At 47.9% G+C, this 26,323-nt stretch overlaps 1 protein-coding gene and 1 long non-coding RNA gene across 2 annotated transcripts in view; one reads left to right on the top strand and one right to left on the bottom strand.

Moving 5' to 3' along the window:
- Nucleotides 1-25,629, bottom strand: part of LOC122563499 — a 28,297-nt gene extending 2,668 nt beyond the window's left edge. The window contains exons 1-3 of the long non-coding RNA XR_006315620.1: nt 25,344-25,629; nt 22,526-22,621; nt 1,634-1,785 (exon numbers count right to left, since the gene is read on the bottom strand). This is a non-coding gene — a long non-coding RNA (uncharacterized LOC122563499). The remainder of the gene's footprint in view (nt 1-1,633; nt 1,786-22,525; nt 22,622-25,343) is intronic.
- On the top strand, nt 11,142-14,802 carry LOC122563498 (rho-related GTP-binding protein RhoB-like). Its single transcript, XM_043717295.1, has one exon. The coding sequence runs from the start codon at nt 11,314-11,316 to the stop codon at nt 11,896-11,898; it is 585 nt and encodes a 194-aa protein (XP_043573230.1). The 5' UTR covers nt 11,142-11,313; the 3' UTR covers nt 11,899-14,802.
- Nucleotides 25,630-26,323: the final 694 nt, after the last annotated feature.

Here is a 26,323-nt window from a genome sequence, read left to right as displayed (position 1 = left end):
GCCTGAGATAGAAATAGAAAGGTCGAGGAAGGGGAGGGAGGAATCTGAGACTGTCCAGGTGAATTTGAGGTCGGGGTGGAAGGTGTTGGTGAAGTGGATGAACTGTTCAACTTCCTCGGTTTGGAGGTAGCGGAAATGACGGCGGAATGGAAGGGAGGGGGAGGGGCTGGAAACGGAGTCAGGGATAGGAAGGGAGGGTTATTTAAAATTGGAGAACTCAGTGTTGAGTCCTCTGGGCTGGAGATTGCCCAGGCGGAAGATGAGGTGTTGTTCCTCCAATTTGCGGTCTAATATGCTGTGGCAATGGAGGAAGCCGAGGATGGTCATGTTGGAATGGGAATGGGAAGGGGAATTAAAATGGGGGGGGGGTGGGGGGGGAAACTGGGAGGTCAGGTTGGCCCCTATGGGCCTGGCTGAGATATGCAGCAAAACGTGCCCTGAGTTTACATTGGGTCTCACCAACGTAGCGTAGACCATATCAGGAGAACCATTTACCTTCTTTAGCAACCTCCTTGCTACATCTCATTCTACTAAACCAAGAAGAGGTCCCAATGGCCCAACATTTCCTCAAAAAACAATCATAGAACATTTCAGCACAGTATAGGACCTTCGGCCCACAATATTGCGCTGACCTGTGAAACCACTCTAAAGCCCATCTAACCTACACCATTCCATTATCATTCATATGTTTATCCAACGAACATTTAAATGCCCTTAGTGCTGGTGAGTCCACAACTGTTGCAGGCAGGGCATTCCACGCCCCGTTACTCTCTGAGTAAAGAACTCCTTCAAATAGGGAATCAATTGGGCAGCATGGTGGCTCAGTGGTTAGCACTGCTGCCTCACTACCAGGGACCCAGGTTCAATTCTTGCCTCAGGCGACCATCTGTGTGGAGTTTGCACATTCTCCCCATGTCTGCATGGGTTTCCTCTCACACTCCAAGAGATGTGCAGGCTTGGTGAATTGGCCAGGCTAAATGGCCCATAGTGTCAAATGCATTAGTCAGGGGGAAATGACTCTGGGTGAGTTACTCTTCAGTGGGTCAGTATGGACTTGTTGGGCCAAAGGGCCTGTTTCCACACTGTAGGGAACCAAAGCTAAACTGCACAAATTATCACTGAGCTTCTTCCAAAGCAAGAATATCCCTCTGGAAAAAGAGCAAAACTGTGTACATTTCTCCAGGTACAGTCTCACCAATGCCCTTTACTGTTGTAGTAAAGTTTCCTTGTTTTGAGACTCAATGGAACAAGACCTATCTGCCCCTCTTAGCCTTGCCATAGAGAACACATCTAATACACGAACCATGGTTCTCAACTGCAGTTACAATCATCTCACAAAGTCTGGTCTATGTCCAGAAACAAATATTTTGGAAGTAAATGTTTCAAAACTTTGCATCGGGTTTAGAAGGGGACTGGCAGGTGTGGCGACCCAGAGGACGAGACTAAAACTAGGGGTGCAGTTTAAGAATGAGATGTCACCTTTAAGTCAGAGATGAGGGTCACTCGTTATGAATTCTCTTCCCCAGTTGGTAGTGGAAGGTGGGTCTTCCAATTCATTCACAATTGAGTTGGATAGCTTTTTGAATGATAAGGGAGTCGAGAGTATTCGTTGTAAAAATAATAATGATCTTACTGAGTGGTGGAGTATCTTCAAAGGGGTACTCCTGCGTCTATGTTCTTAACAACTTCCAATTTATATCGCGCCTTCAATGTAGCAAAACGTCCCAAGAAGCTTCGCAGGAGCATCATCAGAGAAAACGTGGCACTGTGCCACACAAGGAGACACTGTGAAAGGAAACAGATAGATTTTGAGCAGTGTCTTAAATGGAGGAAAAGAGGTGGAGCGGGTTTGGGGAGGCCCAAGCAGATAAAGGCCCAGCAACCATTAGTGGGATTAGGGGCCTAGGTAGAGTAGATAGGAAAGATGTATTTTCCCTGAGCAGACAGAGTAATCTTTGGGCAGCACTGACTGAATAATTAGCAGTACTGGACAGGAATCCGCTGAGAATCCTTTTTTGTTTGGAGGGTGATGATAAATCAAAGGGTACTGAAGGTAGAAACCCTTATTGCATTAAAATAAAACTTGGAAAAGCATTTGAAGTCAGTAATCTATAAAGCCACAAGAACTTGTACAGTGGGATTAGGCAGGACAGCTTTTGCTAGCACAGGTACGATGGGCCAAACAGCGACCTTCTGTGCCATATTTGTTTCTGGATGACGCAATACTCTTTTCCCTACTCCAGCGATTCCAAATGAGGGGTTTCAATTTTATCTGACAATCTTAGATCATTTTGTAATTGCTTTTTTCTTTTTCTTAGGAGTGTGACCCAGCAGCTTTCGTGTCTTGCCAACTCTTGGGAATGCCAGGAGCAGCCTGCAGTGTGATATCTGGCCTGCGTGTGCCGCTGCCTAGCCCAGCTTTCTTCAGAACAAAGAAATGGAATTGGATCATTAACTCTTCCGCTACAGAGCAGAGGCCTCAAAAACACCAGTTATAACACTCACACCTTCCCGGCCACACAGGCAGACTTACCCGTTGAGAATTACAGGGGACAAAACAGTGGCAATGGTGCCCCATCGAAACCACTGCTCTGTCTGTGACTCCCCCATCTAACTCTCCTTTCTTCAAATACCAATCAACAAGACACAAAAGCAACACACCTAGAAAGGGATGGTGGGGCTGTGGAGGAGAAGGAGCATTGTGGAGGGGGAAAGGGGGGTGGAGGAGATGGGGGCTGCTGAAGGGGTCTGTGGATGAGGTGGGGGGGGGGTGATTGAGAAAATTGGGGTGGTGGGGCCGGGGGAGGAGAGATGCTGAGGGGGAGGAGGGGTGTTGGTCTATGAATTACAGTAATCTTTCTCCCACTCCGGGATTCAAGTCATGGGGTGAGATGGGGTGAAAGTCCGGTTAAACATCCCTGAAATCTTACTTCTCCTCAAATGGGTGTGTGCGTGTGTTTTTTAAATATAAAAAAAAGATTAGTTATTAATTGGCAGTTTGTCGGGAACGACAAGTACGTTTAGATATTTTCACAAGTCAGTAGTCTTTGTTTCACAGAAATAACCACTCCTGAGTGAACAAGTTATTGTTTAATGTGGAAGATTTTAAGTCAAAATACAATTCACAAAACCCCCACCATTCCTGTCTTCCAAAATACAAGATGAGAGGGACCTTGTTTACATTTTTCAGGAAGTCAAACTTAGAATTTTGTCATTTAGCAGAGTTTTGATTTAAATTATAAGCTGAACGTTCTAATAAAAACCTATTGCACACCTCACAATAGAAGTCACTGACTCAAACACAGAAATACAAATATCTTTGTTATTAGACAGGGTTCAAGGGGAATCCCTGGTTTTTCTGGGAATCGTTTTTCTGAACACTGTGCGCATTCTGCCAGGGGGTGCCTTGCACCTTAAATTTGTTATTGTCTCGCCAAATCCTTCCTCTATTCCCACTCGCCTCACTCCCACCCGCAAGAAAAGCAATTATGTGAAGCAGAAAACAAAGCAAAAGGAAAATCACAGAGGTTCAGAGGTGCCTGAGTCCACGAGCAATTAAAAGGCCTGGAATGAAAGACTTGTTTATAATTATGGATTCAGGTTTAGGATCTGAAATTCAGCCACTTTCGCAAAAATTCTGAACAACCTTGTTTAGGCAAGGCTTCAAACACACACTTTCCACATCTTGTGATTTTTACCATCGCTGAATAAAAAAGCGAGGGACGGTTATTATTGAGAGCGGAGCTTTTTCCTCCCCATCAACATTAATACTGAGCACCCCAATGTTAACTTGCCTTCTCTCTTTTCAGATGCTGATACAGCTGTTCTCTCTTTGTTGTTTTTTTTACAGCATGTTCTCTCTCTACATCATCGACGGATCAAAAACTTAGCAGCGTTTTAAATTTTAATTGCGAGGAGCAAGGGAAGGGCTAGGTTCACACACGAGGGCAGTTGGCTTGACAACAAACTCAAGATGTCCCCTACAATATCAGCAGCCACAAGTGCAGCAAAGTGCCTGGTCAGATTATTCTTTCGTCCCTGTGATCGGAGTGGGGGGAGGGGAGAGAGGGAGGGGGAGGGGGAGGGGGGTGGGGAGGGAGAGAGAAAGATAGATAAGGGGGTTTCAGTGTTATTATGTAGTGTTTTATCCTGATGGCTTACCTGTAGCTAATTACTTGAAAAACAGTAATTCTTGTTCAGTACATAAACATGGTTCATGTTTTCTATTAACCTGGGTCTGAAAGTCAGGAAACTTTGCAAACTTGATAAAATGTCTAACTTTTGTGATGACTCTGGGAAAAGAAGGGTTTAATTCCAAGCTGGCTCCTCCATTTACCTTATGAAAACTATTATTGAGTATGCTCGACAATAGTTTCTGCATTCTAGATCTGAATCATTCATTGAGTAAAAAGAATTCCTGTATACCTTGATTCTTTGGTCATTCATACTGACAGGAGGGTGGGGGGAGGGAAAGAAGAGTGGAGAGTACAGGAGGGAGGGAGGTTGTAAAATGGGGACAGGAAAGGGTGTGAAAGGAGGGATGAGAAAGAAGTGGAGAGAATGGAAGGAGGGATGGGCTGAGGGGGGATGGAAGGGGAGAGGAGGTTAGGGATAGGGAAGGTTTGGGAAAGGAGGGGAGGGTAGGTCTGACAAAAGGACAGGCACAGGTCAGACATGTCCTTCTCAGTGTATTTACCCCTCTCACCCACCCCCCCATATTACACGGTGTGTTGTTTTGATCAGCTGCTGTAGGGGAGGGGGAGAAGTTTGTGGTTTCTGCTGCTGCCCATGAAAGCAATCTCCCCCCACCCCCTCGGAAAGAACCAAGAGGTGGGGGCACAGGAGGTTTGGCAGGAATGTGGCTGAACAATGAAAAGGGAAATCAGATGAGAAGGAAGTATGTACAATGGAGACTACTCTGTGAAGCTCCACTGGGTTTGTGTACGTACCCACTTTAATTCCCTCTGGTCAACCAGGCAGCCAGCTAAATGCAGAAGTCTGTGATTGTAATTACTCTGCTGCCAAGTTCTCCATCAAGGTGTTCCATGGCTCCTTTCCCTTTCTTACACTGACTCAAGGATTCGCTATCCCCTCCCTGAGCTGGAAAACACCATCAATCAGTCAGTGACACTGGGCTCAGTACACTCCCCCACACAACAACCACCTACGTTCATCTAGCACCGGGGAACCAGGTATACACTCCCCCACACAACAACCACCTACGTTCATCTAGCACCGGGGAACCAGGTATACACTCCCCCACACAACAACCACCTACGTTCATCTAGCACCGGGGAACCAGGTATACACTCCCCCACACAACAACCACCCATGTTCATCTAGCACCAGGGAACCAGGTATACACTCCCCCACACAACAACCACCTACATTCATCTAGCACCGGGGAACCAGGTATACACTCCCCCACACAACAACCACCTACGTTCATCTAGCACTGGGGAACCAGGTATACACTCCCCCACACAACAACCACCTACGTTCATCTAGCACCGGGGAACCAGGTATACACTCCCCCACACAACAACCACCTACATTCAGCTAGCACCGGGGAACCAGGCATACACTCCCCTACACAACAACCACCTACATTCATCTAGCACCGAAGAACCAGGTATACACTCCCCCACAAAACAGCCTACATTCATCTAGCACTGGGGAACCAGGTATACACTTCACCACACAACACAGCCTACATTCATCTAGCACCGGGGAACCAGGTATGCATTCAACTGTACAACAGCCTACATTCATCTAGCACAAGGGAGCAAGATATACACTCCACCACACAACAACAGCTTACATTCATCTAGCACCAGGGAACCAGGTATACACTCCACTGTACAACAACAGCTTACATTCATCTAGCACTGGGGAGCAAGATATATCCTCCACTGTACAGCAACAGCTTACATTCATCTAGCACCGGGGAACCAGGTACACTCCACTGTACAACAGCCTACATTCATCTAGCACCAGGAGAACCAGGCACATACTCCACCACACGACAGCAGCCTGCATTCATCTAGCACCAGGGAACCTTGTATACACTCCACTGTACAACAACAGCTTACATTCATCTAGCACCAGGGAACCAGGTACACTGTACCATACAACAGCTACATTCATCTAGCACCGGGGAACCAGGTACACTCCACTGTACAATAGCCTACATTCATCTAGCACCGGGGAATCAGGTACACTCCACTGTACAATAGCCTACATTCATCTAGCACTGGGAGAACCAGGTACACTCCACTGTACAATAGCCTACATTCATCTAGCACCGGGGAATCAGGTACACTCCACTGTACAATAGCCTACATTCATCTAGCACTGGGAGAACCAGGTATACACTCCACTGTACAACAACAGCTTACATTCATCTAGCAATGGGGAGCAAGGCATATCCTCCACCACACAACAACAGCTTACATTCATCTAGCACCAGGGAACCAGGTACACTGCGGGAGAAAGTGAGGTCTGCAGATGCTGGAGATCAGAGCTGAAAATGTGTTGCTGGAATAGCGCAGCAGGTCAGGCAGCATCCAGGGAACAGGAGAATCGACGTTTCAGGCATAAGCCTGATTCCTGAAGAAGGGCTTATGCCCGAAACGTCGATTCTCCTGTTCCCTGGATGCTGCCTGACCTGCTGCGCTTTTCCAGCAACACATTTTCAACCAGGTACACTGCACCATACAACAACAGCTTACATTCATCTAGCACCGGGGAACCAGGCATATACTCCACTGTACAACAACAGCCTACATTCATCTAGCACCGGGGAGCAAGATATACACTCCACCACACAACAACAGCTTACATTCATCTAGCACCGGGGAACCAGATATACACTCCACAGTACAACAATAGCTTACATTCATCTAGCACCGGGGAACCAGGTACACTGCACCATACAACAACAGCTGCATTCATCTAGCACCAGGGATGGAAGAATATTGTGAAACTTGAAAGGGTTCAGAAAAGATTTACAAGGATGTTGCCAGGGTTGGATGATTTGAGCAATAGGGAGAGGCTGAACAGGCTGGGACTGTTTTCCCTGGAGCGTCAGAGGCTGAGGGGTGACCTTATAGAGGTTTATAAAATCATGAGGGGCATGGATAAGATTAATAGACAAAGTCTTTTCCCTGGTGTGGGGGAGTCGAGAGCTAGAGGGCATAGGTTTAGGGTGAGAGGGGAAAGATATAAAAGAGATCTCAGGGGCAACTTGTTCACGCAGAGGGTGGTACGTGTATGGAATGTGCCGCCAGAGGAAGTGGAGGCTGGTACAATTGGAACATTTAAGAGGCATTTGGATGAGTATATGAATAGGAAGGGTTTGGAAGGATATGGGCCGGGTGCTGGCAGGTGGGACTAGATTGGGTTGGGATATCTGGTCGGCATGGACGGGTTGGACTGAAGGGTCTGTTTCCATGTTGTACATCTCTATGACTCTATACACTCCACTGTACAATAACAGACTACTGAATGGACCTCTCTCATTTCAAACCTAATGCTGATCTTGAATTTTGCGCACCTTCTTTGTAGCTGTAACTCTGAATTCCGCGCTCTGTTTAATCACCCTATGGACTCTGTATGGTATGATCCACCTGGACTGCACGCAAAACAAAACTTTTCACTGCACTTAGGTACATGTGACAATAATACATCAAATCAATATTTTGCATTTATCTAGCACCAGGGAGCCAGTTACACTCAGCAGCACAACATCTTACATTCATCCAGCACCATTAACATCCACATGTCACTTCACCAAGATTGGAAATTGTAGACGTTTGACACTGAGCCACATGAGGAGATATTGGAACAGAAAACTAAGGAGCTATTTGTCATAGAGTCATACAGCACAGAAACAGACCCTTCGATCCAATCAGTCTGTGCCAAACATAATCCCAAACTGAATTAGCCCCACCTGTATGGATGGAGCTCTGCATCATCCTCCTCCTCCTCACTGAGTTCAGGACTGGTTTTATAAACACATGGAGATTAAAGACCATTTTCCCAAGATCGCTGGATTATTCAATCACTCATGGCAGCTTGCACATAATTCCACTGCCTCTTGAAGGAATGAGTCCTCTGGGAAGGAAAGGATAGTCTTGCATTCCTATTGCACCTTCCACAACCTCAGACAGTCGAAAAGCCCTTCCCCGCCAAGGAAGGACTTGTCACTGTTAAATGGTGGAAGTTAACCTGTACACAGCAAGTTCCAAGCTGCAAACAGCCCTGAGGCAAACGACAAATAATTAACCTTTATTTATTATTACAAACTACCACAAATACTAAATATCTAAACGCAAAACATTAAATGCTGGAAATATCCAATAGACCCTGCAGTGTGAGGGAAAGTGTGAAATGTTTCAGCATAATGTTGGGATGAGATGTCAGCAGCCTGATGTGCTGACTCTGCTGCTTCCTTCTCAGAGCCTGTGGTCTGCTGAGTATTCCTACCTGGACATTGGTGGAGATGTAACATACTGTCCAGCTCACTGACGATAACACCCCCCGTACCACCTCAGAACACAGCTGTGGCATCGTTCACCAGATTTTAAATGTCTCCTGGGAAAGGTGCCAGTACCCGGGGCCGTGGTGCTGTCCTCAGAACCATGAGCCCCCAGCACTCCAGGCTCATCCTCACTATCAAAGGCAGCTGACCATCCTACAACAAGGCCACAAAGCACGATCCCTGTCTCTTCCTCATAATGTGGAGCTAGATAGACCCCTGTCAGGAAGGGGTGTGTGTGAGTGAGTGAGTGAGTGAGTGAGTGAGTGAGAATGAGAGAGAGAGAGATTTTGGGTGTGCACGCGTGTCATGTGTGTGTGTCTATATGTCTGTCTGTGTGCATGTGCACACGCGAGTCTGGGTGTGTGCGTACGTGTGTTTCTGGATGAGTATGTGTCTCGGGGTGTGTGTGTGTGTCTGTGGGTACGGATGTGAGTGTGGCTGTGTGTGTGAGTGTGTGTGTACATGTCTGAGAGTGTCCGTGTGTTTGTGTGCGTGCGTGTGCATGTCTGAGTGTGTGTGTGTGTCTGTGTGTGTGTGTCTGTGAGAGAGAGAGTCTGTGTCCGCGTGTGTTTAGAGTCTGTGTGTCCGCGTATGTTTGCGCGCGAGTGGGTGTGTGTGTACGTGCATGTCTGGGTGTGTTTGTCTGTGTGTGTGGGGGGTGTGGGTGTGCATGTGTGCATGTGTCTGAGAGTGTGAATGTCTGTGTGTATCTGAGAGTGTGCATGCCCATTTGTGTGTGTCTGGGTGTGTGTGTCTGTGTGTGTGCATGTCCATGTGTGTCTGAGAGTGTGTGTGTCTGGGTGTGAGTGTGTGTGTCTGGTGTGAGTGCATATCTGTTTGCATGTTTGAGAGTATGCGTGTCCGTGTAAGGCTGTGTGTGTCTCTAGTTGTGAATGTGTGAGTCTGTGTGTGTGTGCACGTGCATGTGTGCGCATCTGGGTGTCAGTGTGTGTGTGTGCATATGTATGTCTGTGTCTGAGTGTGAGTGTCCGTGTGTGTGTGTATGTCTGATTGTGAGTATGAGTGTCCATGTGTGTGCACGAGAGCGCACGTGTGTCTATGTCTGAGTGTGTGAGTTATTGCATGATCTTGTGTGTGTATGTCTGATTGTGTGTGTGTGTGTCTGGAGGTGTGTGTTCAGTCTATGTATTGTGCAGTGGGGTCACCTGTAGTGTGACATGAACCCAAGGTCCCAGTTGAGGACATCCACATGGGTACCGAACTGAGCTTTCAGCCTCAGCTCAGCCACTTTGCCTGTCCTGAAGAATGCTTGGAGGACAGTCACCCAAAGGTCTGAGGTCAAACATCCCGGACTGCTGAAGTGTTCTCCGATTGGAAGGGAACACCCCTGTATTGTTCTGTGGTGTCCATTCATCTGTTGCCATAGCGTCTGCTCAGTCTCGCCAATGTACCATGCCTCAGGGCATCCTTGCATGCAGTGTCTGAGATAGACAATGTTGGCCAAGTCACATGAGTACCTGCCGTGTACATGATGAACAGGCTGGGGCTGTTTTCCCTGGAGCGTCGGAGGCTGAGGGGTGACCTTATAGAGGTTTATAAAATCATGAGGGGCATGGATAGGATAAATAGGCAAAGCCTTTTCCCTGGTGTTGGGGAGTCCAGAACTAGAGGGGCATAGGTTTAGGGTGAGAGGGGAAAGATATAAAAGAGACCTAAGGGGCAACTTTTTCACCCAGAGGGTGGTACGTGTATGGAATGAGCTGCCAGAGGATGTGGTGGGGGCTGGTACAATTACAACATTTAAGAGGCACCTGGATGGGTATATGGATAGGAAGGGTTTGGAGGGATATGGGCCGGGTGCTGGCAGGTGGGACTAGATTGGGTTGGGATATCTGGGTCAGCATGGCCGCGCTGGGCCGAAGGGCCTGTTTCCATGCTGTACAGCTCTCTATGACTCTATCTGTATCAGTGTGTGAGTGAGTATCACTGGGTGTTGGATGGTTGTGTGTGAGTGAGAGTGTGTGTGTGTGTGTGTGTGTGTGTGTGAGAGAGAGAGAGAGAGAGAGAGAGAGAGAGAGAGAGAGAGAGAGAGTGTGAGAGTGTGTGGGTGTGGGTGCCTGCAGATCCTGCACCCCTGGGAACATAACTGCCATAAACCCAGCGAGGCAAAGTATAAAGAGACCACCCTGAAAATTACTGTGAACATGGACTCCACAAACAGGAATTTGGCTGATGCTGGCGTTGGTTATGAAAGGTTTCTGGCTGTAATAAAGTTTCACCGTACTCTATACACAGCTCAAACTGCAGGGAGCAGTAAAAGGGTGGACACATAGAACCTGTATGTTGTAATCCACTGTGGAACCACTGAGCAGAGAAGAATATCTTACAGGAATGGCAATTACATTAAAAAAGTTTAAGCCATAAAATGTGGAAGTCACCTCAGGATGATAGTGTGCATGTGCTCCAAGGTAAACTCCAGCCTGGGCTGTGCTTAGTGGATTAGTCCTTTTACTGTTCACCGGCCAATCATTTCACCTTTTGTTATTTATAACATCTAGAGTGTTGGCTCTCTCCCACGACCAGCTGATCCCGATTGGCAGGGTGAGGATTCTAACCCGCCCATAAAACCCAGACAATTCTACCTTGCCTTTCACAGAGTGAGCACAGCGACGCAGGCAGAGAGTCAGTGATCCCCGGCTGAGCTCTGTGACCGGGGCCTCCTGACTCTGGCTTCTACCTGAGAGGCAACTCAGCCTGAGACACCGTCTTCACTGCTTCACAGGTTCAGGGTGTGAACCCGGTGAAAGGTCATGACTCCCATGAGGAGGAAGCTGGTGGTGGTTGGCGATGGTGGCTGTGGTAAGACCAGCCTGCTGTTTGTCCTCAGCAAGGACGAGTTCCCCGAAGGTTATGTGCCCACCATCTTTGATACTTACGTGGCAGATATCATGGTTGATGGGAGGCTGGTGGAGCTGGCGCTGTGGGACACCGCTGGCCAGGAGGACTATGACCGCCTGCGGCCCCTCTCCTACCCTGACACTGACGTCATCCTCATCTGCTTCTCGGTGGACAGCCCCGACTCACTGAGGAACATTCCAGACAAGTGGATGCCCGAGGTCAGGCACTTCTGTCCCGGTGTGCCGGTGATACTGGTGGGTAACAAGAGGGACCTGCGGAGTGACCAGCGAGTGCGGAAGGAGTTGGCCCGGAGCAGGAAGGAGCCGGTGAGGTGGGAAGAGGGCCGGGCAATGGCCGAGAGGATTGGGGCGTACGATTACCTGGAATGCTCGGCCAAGACCAAGGAAGGCGTCTGGGAGGTTTTCGAAACCGCCACCAGGGCCACCTTGAAAGTCTCGTCAACGGGGTGTTTCGGCTGCCAGTGCGTGCTGATGTAAAGACTAAACCCCCTCCCCTCCCCACCCAAAACCGGCCAACAACTCAGTGACCTGTCTGAGGTTCTAAACGAGGGGCAGGGGGAAGAGATAAAGATCCACAACACTGCAACCTTCCAAGCAGGCGCCCGCGGGTAGTGCACCTGCCTCTGGGCCACACAGCTACAGAATCAAGTCCCACTCCAAAGAGACTGGAGCACAAACTCCAGGCAGTGCAGCAAGTGCCAACTTTCAGATAAGACGTTTAAACAAAGGCCCCAGCCCCAGCAGGGGGGTGGGGTAGGCAGTAAGATCAGCTCTTTGCCCAATTTCGAAGGTGATCAGGGAGGATTATTGAGATCTTTGCTGCACGAGGCAGCTTGCTGTGCTGAATGCCACACCATTTTCTACAACACGACGGAGACTACATCTTATAAAAGTACTTCATTGGTTGTAAAACTCCATTGGATGCCCTGAGATTGGGAAAGGCGCTATATAAATGCATATACGTTTCTGTTTCTGTTTCACAAATGCTCCAAGGGGCTTGAAATCCTACAGACATTTACTTTTGAAGATGAATCCTGTCGGACTCCAGATGATTATGTTGTTGTTCAGTGGGCGTACAAATTTACTCATGACCTACATTTTCCGGTAAAGGGTCAGGCCAGCTGTATTTTCTGCCCTTTATTCTCCCACGTTCCTCTCTGCCAGCACTGAGTAAGTGGAAAACTTCACAGTATTTCATTGGGTACTTTCCCTTGTTTATGAAAGGCGAGTAACTGTGACAATTAGATCACTCAAATCGATAAATTACCAATTCATACAAAAAAAACACACAACTTAATCTTGTGCATTGCTTACAGAGTACAGGCTGTGTGGTTGGTGTCAGGGGGGTTTCAGGTCAGCTCATGGACATAGCTGATTTGAACTTGAAGCTGACAAACAGCAGGTCTACCCTCTTCCCCCACCCCACGCCAGGCTGGATCTGGCAGTGGGTGGGCTGCAGGTTTTGGATTAAAATTCGTCACGGATTCAGGTGCCAAGATGCACACACAGCTTTGGTGAAAATGTATGCGTTGGCAGCAAACGAGAATTGGGCTGTGCTACGACGCCCTCCACGGTTGAATATCCGGATGGCAGTCGTCTCCTGCTGCTAACGTACCCAGGATGTGCCCGTCTGAGTGAGCAGCAGTAAACAAAGACAAGAACAGACTGAGCACCCACCGCAGAATGAGCATTGACACGGGGCAGCTTCAATGCCAAGGGGATTCAGGGCAGGCCATTCCAGAACCTCAGCCTCAGGGCACAGTCTCTCCGAGAAGGGCTTGGAGTGTCACGGGGTGGGGGGTGGGGGTGGGGGAGGGGGGGGAGAAGGAATAGGTACAGCAACTCTCACCTTCCCCTGCACTTCACTCCCAGGCATTAGCTAAAGGGGCAGGGAGGCGGGAATCATAAATCCCAAAGACTGGGAAGTGCTCCAGGATCGACATTGGGATGGACCCTTGCTGGGGATATACAGAGAAGCCCCACCCCGCCCATTGCTGAGCAATATTGAGGACCGCCATCTGCCAGCATACCAGTCGGCATGGACAGGTTGGGCCGAAGGGCCTGTGTGAATGCTGTATACCTCTCGCACTCAGCCTCTGACCAGCACAAACGCCTGCCTTGCTGCTGGACAGTCTGACCCCCCCCACCCCAGCCCGTGCCAATAAGTGGCCAGGTACAGGCTTTGACCTGGGGCCATCCAGATCAGGAGCAAGGCTGGAAAACCCAAACTGCGCACGTGGAGCTGAATCGGAGAGCTCTCTCTCACCCTCCCAGCGCACTGCAGGTGGCCCTTCGGCCCATTGCCTTGGTGTCCTCTCAGGGCTGTGTGGGGAGGTGGCTTTGAACACATCCCATTTCCCCCCCCACAAAACCATAATCTGACCCCATAACCAATGGTGGAGCCACCGACAATGTAGGGCATTGTGTTGGTCGAGTGCCTGGTCCCTTCCAGGGCAAAGGGAGGGCCAATCAAATGAGGAGGGGATACTAAGGGTGGGGTTGGGGGTGGCGGTGGGAAGGGGAACTTGACTCATTAGGTAAAATGAGACAGAATGAGAGAGAGCGAGCGTGCGCGAGGGGGAGGGAGGGCACGCATGACAAGGAGGGAGGGTATGTGCGACAGAGAGGGAGGGTCCACACAACAGGGAAGGAGGGTGCACGCGACAGGGAGGGAGGGTGCACGCGACAGGGAGGGAGGGTGCACGCGACAGGGAGGGAGGGTGCACGCGACAGGGAGGGAGGGTATGCGTGATGGGGTGCGAGGGCGTGTGAGAGAGGGAGGGAGAGCTCGCGCGAGGGAGGGAGTGTGACAGGACATGGTTGTGGGAGTTCTCTTCAACTGAAATTGATTTTGAAACGGGAGAATTACAGCAATGACCTCTGCTGCCGTTACCAGGGGCCTGACTGACTGGTATCTGTGTGGGGGCTTCCAATAAGCAGCAAGTCACTCAAAGGGCAAGAAACCGGCAACTAGAAACAGCTGGCTGGACAGCAGGAGAGAGTAGACCTCATCTGCCTCCTCCTTTCCAGACTGGCCTGGGTGGTAGAGAGTGCGACGGGTAGGTGGAGGAGGAGAAACACAATGACTCATTCGAGTGTTTGTGAACACCTCGCAATTGCAAGCCTGGCAAAGCCATGGTTAAACATTAGCCTGTTTATTTGTGTTGAGATAGCAACGTTGCATGAACATTGGCACAAATCCATTTCGGAATGCACACCTGCACAGGTTTCCTGGGAACATTCACTGGATTTTATTCGGATTTGCAATGACCCTTCAGAATCTCCCCATTTGCAGTTACTCCACTGACTGTGGATTGTTGAGATCAGTGGGTGCGTTGCTATGAAATACTTTGAATAAATAAACTACTCAGTTAAAGCAAACTGTTTAAACATTTTTTTTCGAGTCAAGGATGTTGTTTTTGCAACCGATTTTTTTCTCTAGGAAATAACTGAGTATCATCAGATTAAAATGGCCCACTAACAATCAGGGCACAAACAATGAGAATCTGAACAATAGCGCTATCTTGGACATGATTGTACCATTTGAGAGAGAGGGTCAAAACACAACTCAAAATGTAACTAGTTTTAATTCTCCAAACTTTTTGCAAGTACAATTATGGTCACTCAGCCAGCATCCAGCTCAAAAAGCCAAAAGCACAAACACACACAGTAAGAGCTATGTGCCTCCATCTTCTTGAGAACTCCACTGACCCAGCAGCATTCTGATCTGAGGCAGGAGATTGAGGGTTCATGTCCCACTCTCGATCCAATTAAGACACACACTCTCACTGCAGTACCGCAGGAGGACTGCACTGTCAGAGGTGCTGGATTTCAAACGGGGGTGAAGTCCCATCCACCATCTTGTGTGAACACAGCAAGAACCACATGTAATCTCCCCTGTTCCAGATGAAAATTGGAAGGATTGAAGTTTTTGCCAATGTCCATACAGCAGAGAATTTACCGTCTAACCTTTAGAGTTTAAAGGTCAAACATGGAACTGTATCTTGCTTTATTTATGGTTTACCGAAAGGTCGGGGACCCTGTTGAAAAGCAGAGCTGTCGTTTCAAGAGAGACACAATGGATTTGTTACTTCTTCTCTGGCCAAACCGCTGGAGAAGCATTGTGCTGCAGATTTCCCAGAAACAGCTTTTGGAGATGTTTTTCATCTCTGCTCTGCTGCAGACAGTTTGAAAAGAGTCCCTCTATCTATCTATCTATCTCTCTCTCTCTCTCTTTCTCTTCTGGAAAAGAAAAATGCTTACAGTTGTGGAGACGCTTGCAAGGCAGTGCTCTTGCTCTCCCACTCCCTCACTCTTGCAGACAGTAGGAGACAACACAATGCTAACCCAACAAAAGACCCGAGTCTAACTGACCGACCACTCAAGGTAAAGGCATTCCCTCATCCTGTGGCCTACAGTAATGTGATCTGACTGACGGAAACTGAAAGGACTGTGAGAAAGTCACTTTGTTTTGTCCTTGTGATTTGAACTCTTGCTACAGAAAATTTCGTTATCCGTCGATTTTTTCCCATCTTTTCAGAGCTGTATGCCTGACCTTGGCACATCTATGTATAGGTTTAAAGGGGATACAGTTTATGTTTGTATAGGAGTAGTTAATAATCTCTGTTACCACATGTTAAAGATCAAGATTGTTCATAATAAAAACATTTTTGTGTTTATTGATCAAACTGGGTGGAAATTGCAATTTTGCCCCATTAACAACAAAAATAAAACAATTTAACCATCCTGCAGACATGGGAACAACAGCATAACCATAACCCACTGGCTGACACACACAGGATGTAGAAAACGCTGCAAGGTCTGAAACTTTAAAAAATAGAAGATAGGAGCAGGAGGGGGCCATTCGGCCCTTTGAGCCTGCTCCACCATTCATCATGGTCACGGCTGATTGTCCATCTCAATAACCTAATCCTGCTCTCTCCCCATAACCTTTGATCCCATTCACCCCAAGTGCTATCTCTAGCTGCTTCTTAAATATATTCAATTGCTTCCTGTGGTAATGAATTCCACTCATTGGGTGAAGAAATGTCTCCGAAATGGTCTAGCCCGAACCCTCAGACTGTGACCCCTTTCTAAATGGTGCTGCCAATTCAGAGCGAATGACCGAAACAGCAGTTGCTGTGATAAACTGAAGATCTGTAGAGCCCACAATAAGATGGACTGATAGGTTCTACTGATCAGGTACCAGACCAAGACAGTGGGTACTCTCAGAGAACAACAGTCTGTCATCACAAAGTGGCTGGTGGAAGCTCTTGCTGTTCTTTGTGGTTGATGAGGACAGTTATCAGGTTCCCCAGTGGAATCAGTCACATGTTGGAACACAGGAACAGATAATGAGGTGAAAAAGAGAGAGAGCGTGCATGCACAAGGGGGGCGGGGAGCAGGAACAAAGTCTGCTGATTTGCTTTTGTCTACCAGATCACCTCTGTGTACTCTGTGTAAATTAATTCAGAATAACCATAAACGAGAAAGCTCAGTGCCTCACATGTTTGCTGGTCTCTGCCAGTATCTGACATGAGTAAAAGGTGAGGCAGCAGGTGGAGGTACAATAAGAGGTGGAGGGCTGTCGAGTGACCCTCACGGTAGTGGTTACCCAGTGAGGACAGGAACAGAACTCTCTCAAAATAAGTCCTCAACATCCACTATACCAGGTCAAACATAATGAAGGGCTACCTGCACCTTATATAGTGTTGTGAAACCTTATCCCAGTACCTCAGTGTCATAGAGTCATAGAGACGTACAGCATGGAAACAGACCCTTTGGTCCAACCCGTCCATGCTGACCAGATATCCCAATCCAATCTAGTCCCACCTGCCAGCACCCAGCCCATATCCCTCCAAACCCTTCCTATTCATAAACCCATCCAAATGACTCTTAAATGTTGCAATTGTACCAGCCTCTACCTCTTCCTCTGGCAGCCCATTCCATACACGTACCACCCTCTGAGTGAAAAAGTTGCCCATTAGGTCTCTTTTATATCTTTCCTCTCTCATCCTAAACCTATGCTCTCTAGCACACAATATTCCAACAGTGGCCTAACCAATGTCCTTCAAAATGACTTCCCAACTCCTGGACTCAATACTCTGACCAATAATGGTTAGCACTGCTGCCTCACAGCGCCAGGGATCCGGGTTCGATTCCACCCTTGCGCGACTCTCTGTGTGGAGTTTGCACATTTTCCCCGTGTCTGCGTGGGTTTCCTCCGGGTGCTCCGGTTTCCTCCCACAGTCCAAAGATGTGCAGGTTAGGTGAATTGGCCATGCTAAATGCAGGGTTAGGGTAAGGGCTGGGCTGGGCTGCTTTTTAGAGGGTCTTGATGAGCTGAATGGCCTCTTTCCGCACTGCAGGGGAGTCTATGATTCTACAAATCACTGCCTACAATGGAGCCACTCCACACCACACTGCTCCATCAGCCAATGAGAAATGTAAACGTGGCCTGCACTGACAATAGTGTACCCCGATGGACAGCTCTATTCTCCTGCTTCTCTGAATTCCTCCCCTCATCGTTTGGGGATGGCAACCCAGAATGGGCTATGTGGTACCATCGTGAAGTGGTCACTCCTCAGCAGCGACCGGGGCAATAGGTCATCGTCCAGGAAGATGGGTTTTGTGGTTCTGGTGGTGTCATAACCCCCCCCGACAGGCCAGCTCCCACCTCCTGCCTTCAGAAGAATACTGAGCTCAACTTCAGCCCAAGCCCAGAGTCAAACAGGAGCCCAGTGTGAAACCTTCACAATAGGTATGGATTCAAAAACCATGCCTCACAACCCCCCTCGCTCTCCTCCTGAGACATAAAAACAATGTTGGGGGGGGGGGCGGGAAGAGAGCAGGGGGAGAAGGAAAGAGACTTAAACAATCAAAGTGTTTTTCAATGTATAATTTCAGTTACATCACACTGTAAACTTTTGCTATAAATTCTGGTGATCTCCACAACCACTTGATGAAGGAGCAGCGCTCCGAAAGCTACTGTGATTCCAATTAAACCTGTTGGGACTATAACCTGGTGTTGAAAATGTGTTGCTGGAAAAGCGCAGCAGGTCAGGCAGCATCCAAGGAGCAAGAGAATCAACGTTTCAGGCATGAGCCCTTCTTCAGGACTATAACCTGGTGTTGTGTGATTTTTAACTTTGTACACCCCAGTCCAACACCGGCATCTCCAAATCGGGATAATTCTTAGGTGCTTTCTCTGGAGCAGAGAAGGTTGAGGGGAGACCTGATAGAGATGTAGAAGATTATGAGGGGCAATGGAACAGGGGGGATAGAGAGTAGATGAACCCCTTAGTTGATGGCTCAGTAATGAGGGGGAATCATTTTCAAGTGGTTTAAAGGGAATTTGAGGAAAACGTTTTAAATCCAGAGGATGGTAGGGTCTGAAAAGTATTGCCTGGAAGGGTAGTGGAGCTGGAAAACCTGACAGCCTTTAAAACAGCACTTGGCTGAGCACCTGAAGTGTCATAACATTTAAGTCAATGATCCCTGACCGGGAGAGTGAGGCTAATGTTGGTTTATGTTTGACAGTACGATGGATCAAATAACCTTCTTTGTTCAACTGCACCCATATTTAACCCCCCCCCCCCCCCCAATACAATCTGCAATGTCAAAATAGTTTCAGAATGTGTCGAAAGGAGAGATGCAGAGAGCGGTATTGGTTCTCTGTTCCATCGGGACAAGCAAACCACCAGGTGACCAACAGGGAAACCATCCGGAAAACCACCAGGTGACCAACAGGTAAACCACCTGGAAAACCACCAGGTGACCACCAGGAAAACCACCAGGTGACCAACAGGTAAACTACCCAGAAAACCCAAGGACAGAACGCCCCTGGTGCTCACCTTCCACCCTACAAACCTCCGCATAAACCAAATCATCCGCCGACATTTCCGCCGACATTTCCGCCACCAACATCTCCGAGATATTCGCACCAACCAACCACACCGTCCCGTGGCCCAACATTTCAACTCCCCCTCCCACTCTGCCGAGGACATGGAGGTCCTGGGCCTCCTTCACCGCCGCTCCCTCACCACCAGACGCCTGGAGGAAGAACGCCTCATCTTCCGCCTCGGAACACTTCAACCCCAGGGCATCAATGTGGACTTCAACAGCTTCCTCATTTCCCCTTCCCCCACCTCATCCTAGTTTCAAACTTCCAGTCCCCTTGACTTGTCCCCGGACTTGTCCGACCTGCCTAGCTCCTTTTCCACCTATCCACTCCACCCTCTCCTCCCTGACCTATCACCTTCATCTCCTCCCCCACTCACCCATTGTACCCTATGCAACTTTCTCCCCACCCCCACCAGCTTATCTCTCCACGCTTCAGGCTCTCTGCCTTTATTCCTGATGAAGGGCTTTTGCCCGAAACGTCGATTTTGCTGAAGCTCCTCGATGCTGCCTGAACAGCTGTGCTCTTCCAGCACCATTGATCCAGTACCCAGAAAACTACCAGGTGACCATCAGGTAAACTACCAGGAAAACCACCAGGTGACCAACAGGTAAACCACCAGGAAAACCACCAGGTGACTAACAGGTAAACCACCAGGTGACCAACAGGTAAACTACCAAGAAAACCGCCAGGTGACCAACAGGTAAACCACTCTGAAAACCACCAGGTGACTAACAGGAAAACCACCAGGTGACCACCAGGAAAACCACCAGGTGACTAACATGTAAACCACCAGGTGACCAACAGGTAAACTACCAGGAAAACCGCCAGGTGACCAACAGGTAAACCACTCTGAAAACCACCAGGTGACTAACAGGTAAACCACCAGGTGACCAACAGGTAGACTACCCAGAAAACCACCAGGTGACCAACAGGTAAACCACCTGGAAAACCACCAGAAAACCACTAGGTGACCAACAGGTAAACCACCAGGAGACCAACAGGTAAACCACCAGGTGATCAACAGGTAAACCACCCAGAAAACCACCAGGTGACCAACAGGTAAACCACCTGGAAAACCACCAGGTGACCAACAGGTAAACCACCAGGTGACCACCAGGAGACCAACAGGTAAACCACCAGGTGACCAACAGGTAAACCACCAGGTGACCCAGCTGTGCCATTTCCAAGGTGCGAGGTGCCTCATGGTCCTGAGAAAGTCGGTCCACACCATCAGCACCAGGGTCAGTGTTGTTGTTTCCACAGAGCCTTTTCATTGAAATACTGAAGGTCTCATTCTTTCCTCACCCTGACAATCCAACTGTGATTCTTATCCTGGTCACCGCTCCTGGATGAACTACAGGCCCCATTCTACAAACTCGGACTGTGTGTATGGAGGGCACTCTGAGCTGGGGCCTGCCCATTCCTGTGCTGGCAATCAGACACATCAACCATTCACTGGGTTGTACAAGAGTGAAAAAGGCCATTCAGCCCCTTCTGTACAGATTGGCTTGTTGTCATGCTATCCAATGAGTTTGTCTTCCCATTACTGCTGAAAATTCTTCCCTGTTCAACCAGATATCCAATTTCCATTTTAAATAATGGTAGAATGTACTTTCACCACTTATTCAAGCATTAAATTTCACACAGTCACAACTGTGTAAGAAACAAATTCTCATCTCCTGTAAGTGCTTTTTCACCCATTTTCTCACGTCTGTGCCCATTTAGTTACCAAAGCTCCTGCCAATGGAAAAGGTTCCTCCTTATCTACTCTATCAAAGACTTCAACATCTAAAAATATGCAGATTCAGAGTAGGTCACTCAAGCCTGTTCCCCATTCAGTAGGAACATGGCTGATCCGGTGACTCCACATTCTTACGTGTCTCTGAGGAGCTTTCACTTCCTTGCTGATCAAGAACTGATCTCACCCCGCCTTAAAGACATTTAAAGATTCTGCTTCCAATGCCTTTTGGAAAAAAGAGAGTTCTAAAGGCTCATGGCACTGTGGGAAAAATACCCCCTTCTGTCCTAAAAAAGATGTCTTTATTTATCAACAGTGACCCAGAGCTGAAGATTTGCCCGAAACATCCTTCTCATAACTCTGACAAAACTCTGTCAAAACTCAACCTCCAGTATGTTTCAATCAAGTCATCTTTTATATTTCTCAGCTCCAGTGGATACAAACCTAGTCAGCCCAACCTTTCCTCATAAGACAGTCTACCCAATTCCAGGTATTGGTCCAGTAGATGTTTCCTGAACTGCTTCCTTTACCATCTCCCTTGATCGCTCTCTGCTTCCACAGTCATACAGTTTCCAGTTTCCTGGATGGGTATATGATTAGGAAAGGTTTAGAGGGATATGGGCCAAATGCTGGCAAATGGGACTGGATTAATTCAGGGTATCTGGTCAGCGTGGACCCAAAGGGTCTGTTTCCATGCTGTACATCTCTATGACTCTAAGTTCAATGTTACTGGCAGGGCTTTGATAAAAGTCTCCTCACCAAAGCCTCCACATACCTTCGAATGTATGGTCCCAGAACTGAGCACAATAATCTAGCTCAAGCCCAGCATGAGCTCACTAGGTGGAGCACAATGGTTTACCCAATGCCCGGGCACTGAGGCCAATTTATTGGCTTGTAATGCCGCCCACGTCGGGGGGGGGGGGGGCTCTTGTGGCACAGTGGTAGTGTCTCTACCTCTGAGACAGGAGGCCAGGCATCAAGTCTCACCTGCTCCAGAAACATGTCTGAACAGGTCGATTGGAAAACATTTGCTGCCTACTTTGTGGATTGGCCGTTCTCAACACAATGTGGAGGGAAAGACCAGGTAACAAAATATAACACCAAGTTGTAAAGAAATGTCCCAATACTCAGTTTCGAATGATACAAGACTAATTGGACCAGTACGTGCCATTTGCACGTTTCGTTGGATTTCCTTCTGGGGAGGGTCAAAAAGGAACTTGGAAACTGCATTCCCATCTGTGTGAGTCAGGCCTTCACAGCCCTGGATCAGATGGGCCCTGTGGGTTCAATGTCCAATGGTACAGGCTTCCAGATAAGAACAACTACGATTGATACATTAATGTTATCTGAAACAATATAAAAGTATGTTGTATTTTATGGGCTGTGTGAAAACACAGATTATTTATACAACGTGACAAAGCAAGACTGTATACGAGATAAAACGCACGCTCCCCAAGGCCTACCACAAGTGGGCCACTCCGTTCAGGAGGAACTGGCTCTGGACTCTGGTCTTTGTGTGCTGTTAGCTCAGCTTAGCCAAGGTTACCAACAAGGACCCTCTGTGAAGTAGAAAAGAAATAGGTAAAGGTTACTGACTTCCAAGTAACCATCCAGTCACTCCTCTTCAATTCTCTCAGGAGTCGAGCGTGGGTTGAGTGTGGATTTGGCCCATCTGAAGAGGCCTGCACAATTGAATACTCACTACGTGGCTCCCTCACATGGTCGTTGCTCACACTCACTATCCCAAAGCTCAAGCTAAAGGTGACATGAGGGAAAGGGAGACATTGGGAAAACATTTGTGCTGGGTTTCACTCCAAAAACATCCAGCTCCCCATCGACTGGTTGAGAATCTTTCCACTGAGCCAGTGCGCAGGCCCATCCCATTCTACTTCCCAAAGTGTTGGTCTCCAGTTTCAGAGTGTGTGAGGTCACAGGTGACCAACATCCACGCCTTGCCCCAGAGCTTTTGTCTCACACACACACACACACACACACACACACACACCTTCTTCCCCCCCAACCACCGCCACCTCCCACAGTACTGCACAGCCACTGACGTATGGTCACTGCTGTAATGTCTGAAAACTAGCAGCCAGATTGTCCACAGCAAGATCGCGCAAACAACAGTGATGTTCGTAATATTTGTTGAGAGATAAATACTGCCTGGGACAGTCTTTAGAATAGTGGCCATCGCATGTTTTCTACTTGCCAGCCTCCCACTTTCACATTTCACCTCAAACAGTGCTGCACCCCTGCTCATTTTGTTTTTGAAAACCTCTCATGGGATATGGGCGTTCCTGTTAAGACCAGCATTTATCACCGATCCCCAGTTCTTTATTTTAATAGTTAATACCAAAGTGTTTGAATCGAGGTATCTTTGTACCAAAATGGCTGGAAATGGCGACTTTATACACTTTTCACAAGCAGACAGATTTTTACATAAAGTGATAAAAGATTCATGGTCATCGTTATTGAGACTAAATTTCAATCCCTGATTTATTAACTGAATTCAAACAGGGAGTGCTAGTTCTTTGCAGAGCACTAGCCCTCAGGCATTATGTCCCCATTACATTTCTACCGCACCACTGTCTCCCTTCGCTGTATTGTAACAGTTTTGTAAGTGGGGACTTAAACTCAGGTGCATAATTCTTTGATGTTTGCATTACATATGGACAGAGTGGTTAAGGTGTTTAGCACACTTGTCTTGATTGCTCAGTCCTTTGAGTATAGCTGTTGGGACATTATGTTGAGGTTGTACAGGATGTTGGTGAGGCCTCAGACTGCTGTGTGTAGTTCTGGTCGACCTGTTATAGGAAGGATATTATTAAGGAGGAGATGTTGCCAGGCATGGAGGTTTGAGTTATAGGGATAGACCTGGAGTTTTTTCACTGGAGCATGGGAGGTTGAGAGCTGACCTTATGGAGGCTTGTAAAATCATGAGGGATATGGAGAAGGTGAATGGTAGGTGTCTTTTCCCCTTGGGTGAGTGATTTCAAGATGAGGGGTACACTTTTTAAGGTGAAAGGAGGAAGCTTTAAAAGGAACCTGTGGGACAACTTTTTTTACACAGAGAGTGGTTAGTGCGGAATGAACTTCCCAAGGAAGTGGTGGATGTGGGTATGACGTTTATAAGACATTTGGTTAAGTACATGAATAAGAAACGTTTGGAAGGAAATGGACCAAGTGCAGGCAGGGTGGGACTAGTTTAGTTTGGGAAACTTAGCCAGCATGGTCTGATCAGACAGAAGGGTCTGTTTCCACGCTATATGACTCGATAATTCACAAAATTCAGACTCAGAGGCAAAAGAGTAATCAGCCGAGCTGTGGCTCCTCCAGGGACTTTTATCACAACAGAAACTGGCAGATAGAGTCATACAGCACAGAAACAGATCATTTGGCTCAACCAGTCCACATCGGCCAAGTTTCCCTCCTCCTCTCCGTCTTAAATGGTCCAGCCGTCACTCACTGAGGTGATGCCCTCTGATCCCGGACTATCCCACAAGGGGAAACAATCTCTCCACATGTACCCTGTCATTCCGCCTCTCAAAACCACCTGATTTCGGACTGAAGTGACAGAAACCGAAAGGAGAGAAAACAGCAAGTGGTGAAGGAGTAAAACAAATCTGCATTTGGGAGCACCGAGTCATGTAAGAAAATTCCATGGAACATTGACAACAAAATCAGAAAAAGCTGGAAAAACCCAGCAGGTCCAGCAGCATCGGTGGACAGAGAAAGCCGTGTTAATGGATAGAAAGCACAGACTCAGTGCTTTTATAGCGAGTGACAAACTAGTGAATTGTAGACACTGTATGTAGAAGTGGAACAATCAATTTGCACACAGTAAGCTCCCACAAACAGCAACATGCTGCCCAGCTAACAAATCGCCCTTATTTCAACACCACAACATTGACCAGGACATCTGGGAAAACAGCACGGGTCTCCCAACTCCCTCCTCCTACCCCCAACACTCATGTGAAGCTGTCCCATGGGATATCCTCCTGCTCCGGCCCAGAGCTCCCGATGTCGCATCCCATTTGAACAGCAGCACCCCTGACCCTGCGGCACTCCTTCAGCAGGTCTGGCGACCAAACTCCCAGCTCTGGAGTGGGTCTCCAACAATGGGTCTCCGACGGTGACAGACTGGGGGCAACAATGGCACCACTGGTGGATCTGGGAGGGAGGACAAATTGCAGGTAGCTATGGCAGACCCAGCAAAGATGCCACATTCACCCTCAATCCCACCTACCTCCCGAAGTCTTGTTGGGTGTTCCTGACACTTACCTGTATTCAGAGCAGATCCAGGTGGGATGACCTCAATGAGTACAGTGTATTACAAGCCTTTGTGACATAAGGAAGTGTAGGATATCAACCATGTGACTGATGGAAGGGCATTATAACAGCTTAAAGACTGGGGAATCTTTGCAGTTTCCAACATGCAGAAGTTATTTTGACAGAGCTGCAGATAGATAGGCAGACACAATGCAGTACACACCAACAAGTGGTTAAAAAAAATCCCAGAACAATTCAAACAGCTAAGAAAGAGAAAGAGGAAATGAGCTCACAGGAAATGATGTTACAGAGAAACACTACATTCTTAAAGGCACACATGACCTTTTAAGAATGATTCTTTATCCACTGTTTACTCTCATTTTTAAAAGTCATTGCGTTTAAATAATGTCCATGTATTTTAAATTTTATTTTGACATTAAGGGATAATTGAAGGAAACAATGACAAGGAAAAGAAGTTTGAAAGATTTCTTTTCATTGCTTCCTCCATTTATCTCGATTGCCATAGCTCCACGCGCGTCAGACAGAGCCCACTCCCTGTCCAGTGCTTATTTCTTCCCAGTTGACAATGTTTCCAGACTATTTGACTGGGTGGGCCATCGTTCTCTGACACTATTGTTACCCCCAGCTCAGGAACCACACATTGCACTGACTACAAAGGCCACTAGATGGAGATCAGGAACTCCAGCTGATTCCATCTTCCAGTCCCAACTGCCATTCAACAAACACCAGTCCCACCCCAAACAGTATTCCCAATTCCTCCACCTCCACCGTATCTGCTCCCAGGAGGAACAGTTCCACCACAGAACACATCAGATGGCCTCCTTCTTTAGAGACCGCAATTTCCCTTCCCACATGGTTAAAGATGCCCTCCAACGCATCTAGTCCACATCCCCCACCTCCACCCTCAGACCCTACCCCTCCAACCGTAACAAGGACAAAACGTCCCTGGTGCTCACCTTCCACCCTATCAA

The sequence above is a fragment of the Chiloscyllium plagiosum genome, chromosome 27 (genome assembly GCF_004010195.1).
Source record: "Chiloscyllium plagiosum isolate BGI_BamShark_2017 chromosome 27, ASM401019v2, whole genome shotgun sequence".
In the NCBI taxonomy this organism is placed as follows: domain Eukaryota; kingdom Metazoa; phylum Chordata; class Chondrichthyes; order Orectolobiformes; family Hemiscylliidae; genus Chiloscyllium; species Chiloscyllium plagiosum.
This window is presented reverse-complemented; position numbering and strand designations above follow the sequence as displayed.

What these genes read in the sequence shown, in the direction of transcription:
- LOC122563498 (XM_043717295.1), top strand. Translation starts at nt 11,314, where the DNA reads ATGACTCCCATGAGGAGGAAGCTGGTGGTGGTTGGCGATGGTGGCTGT.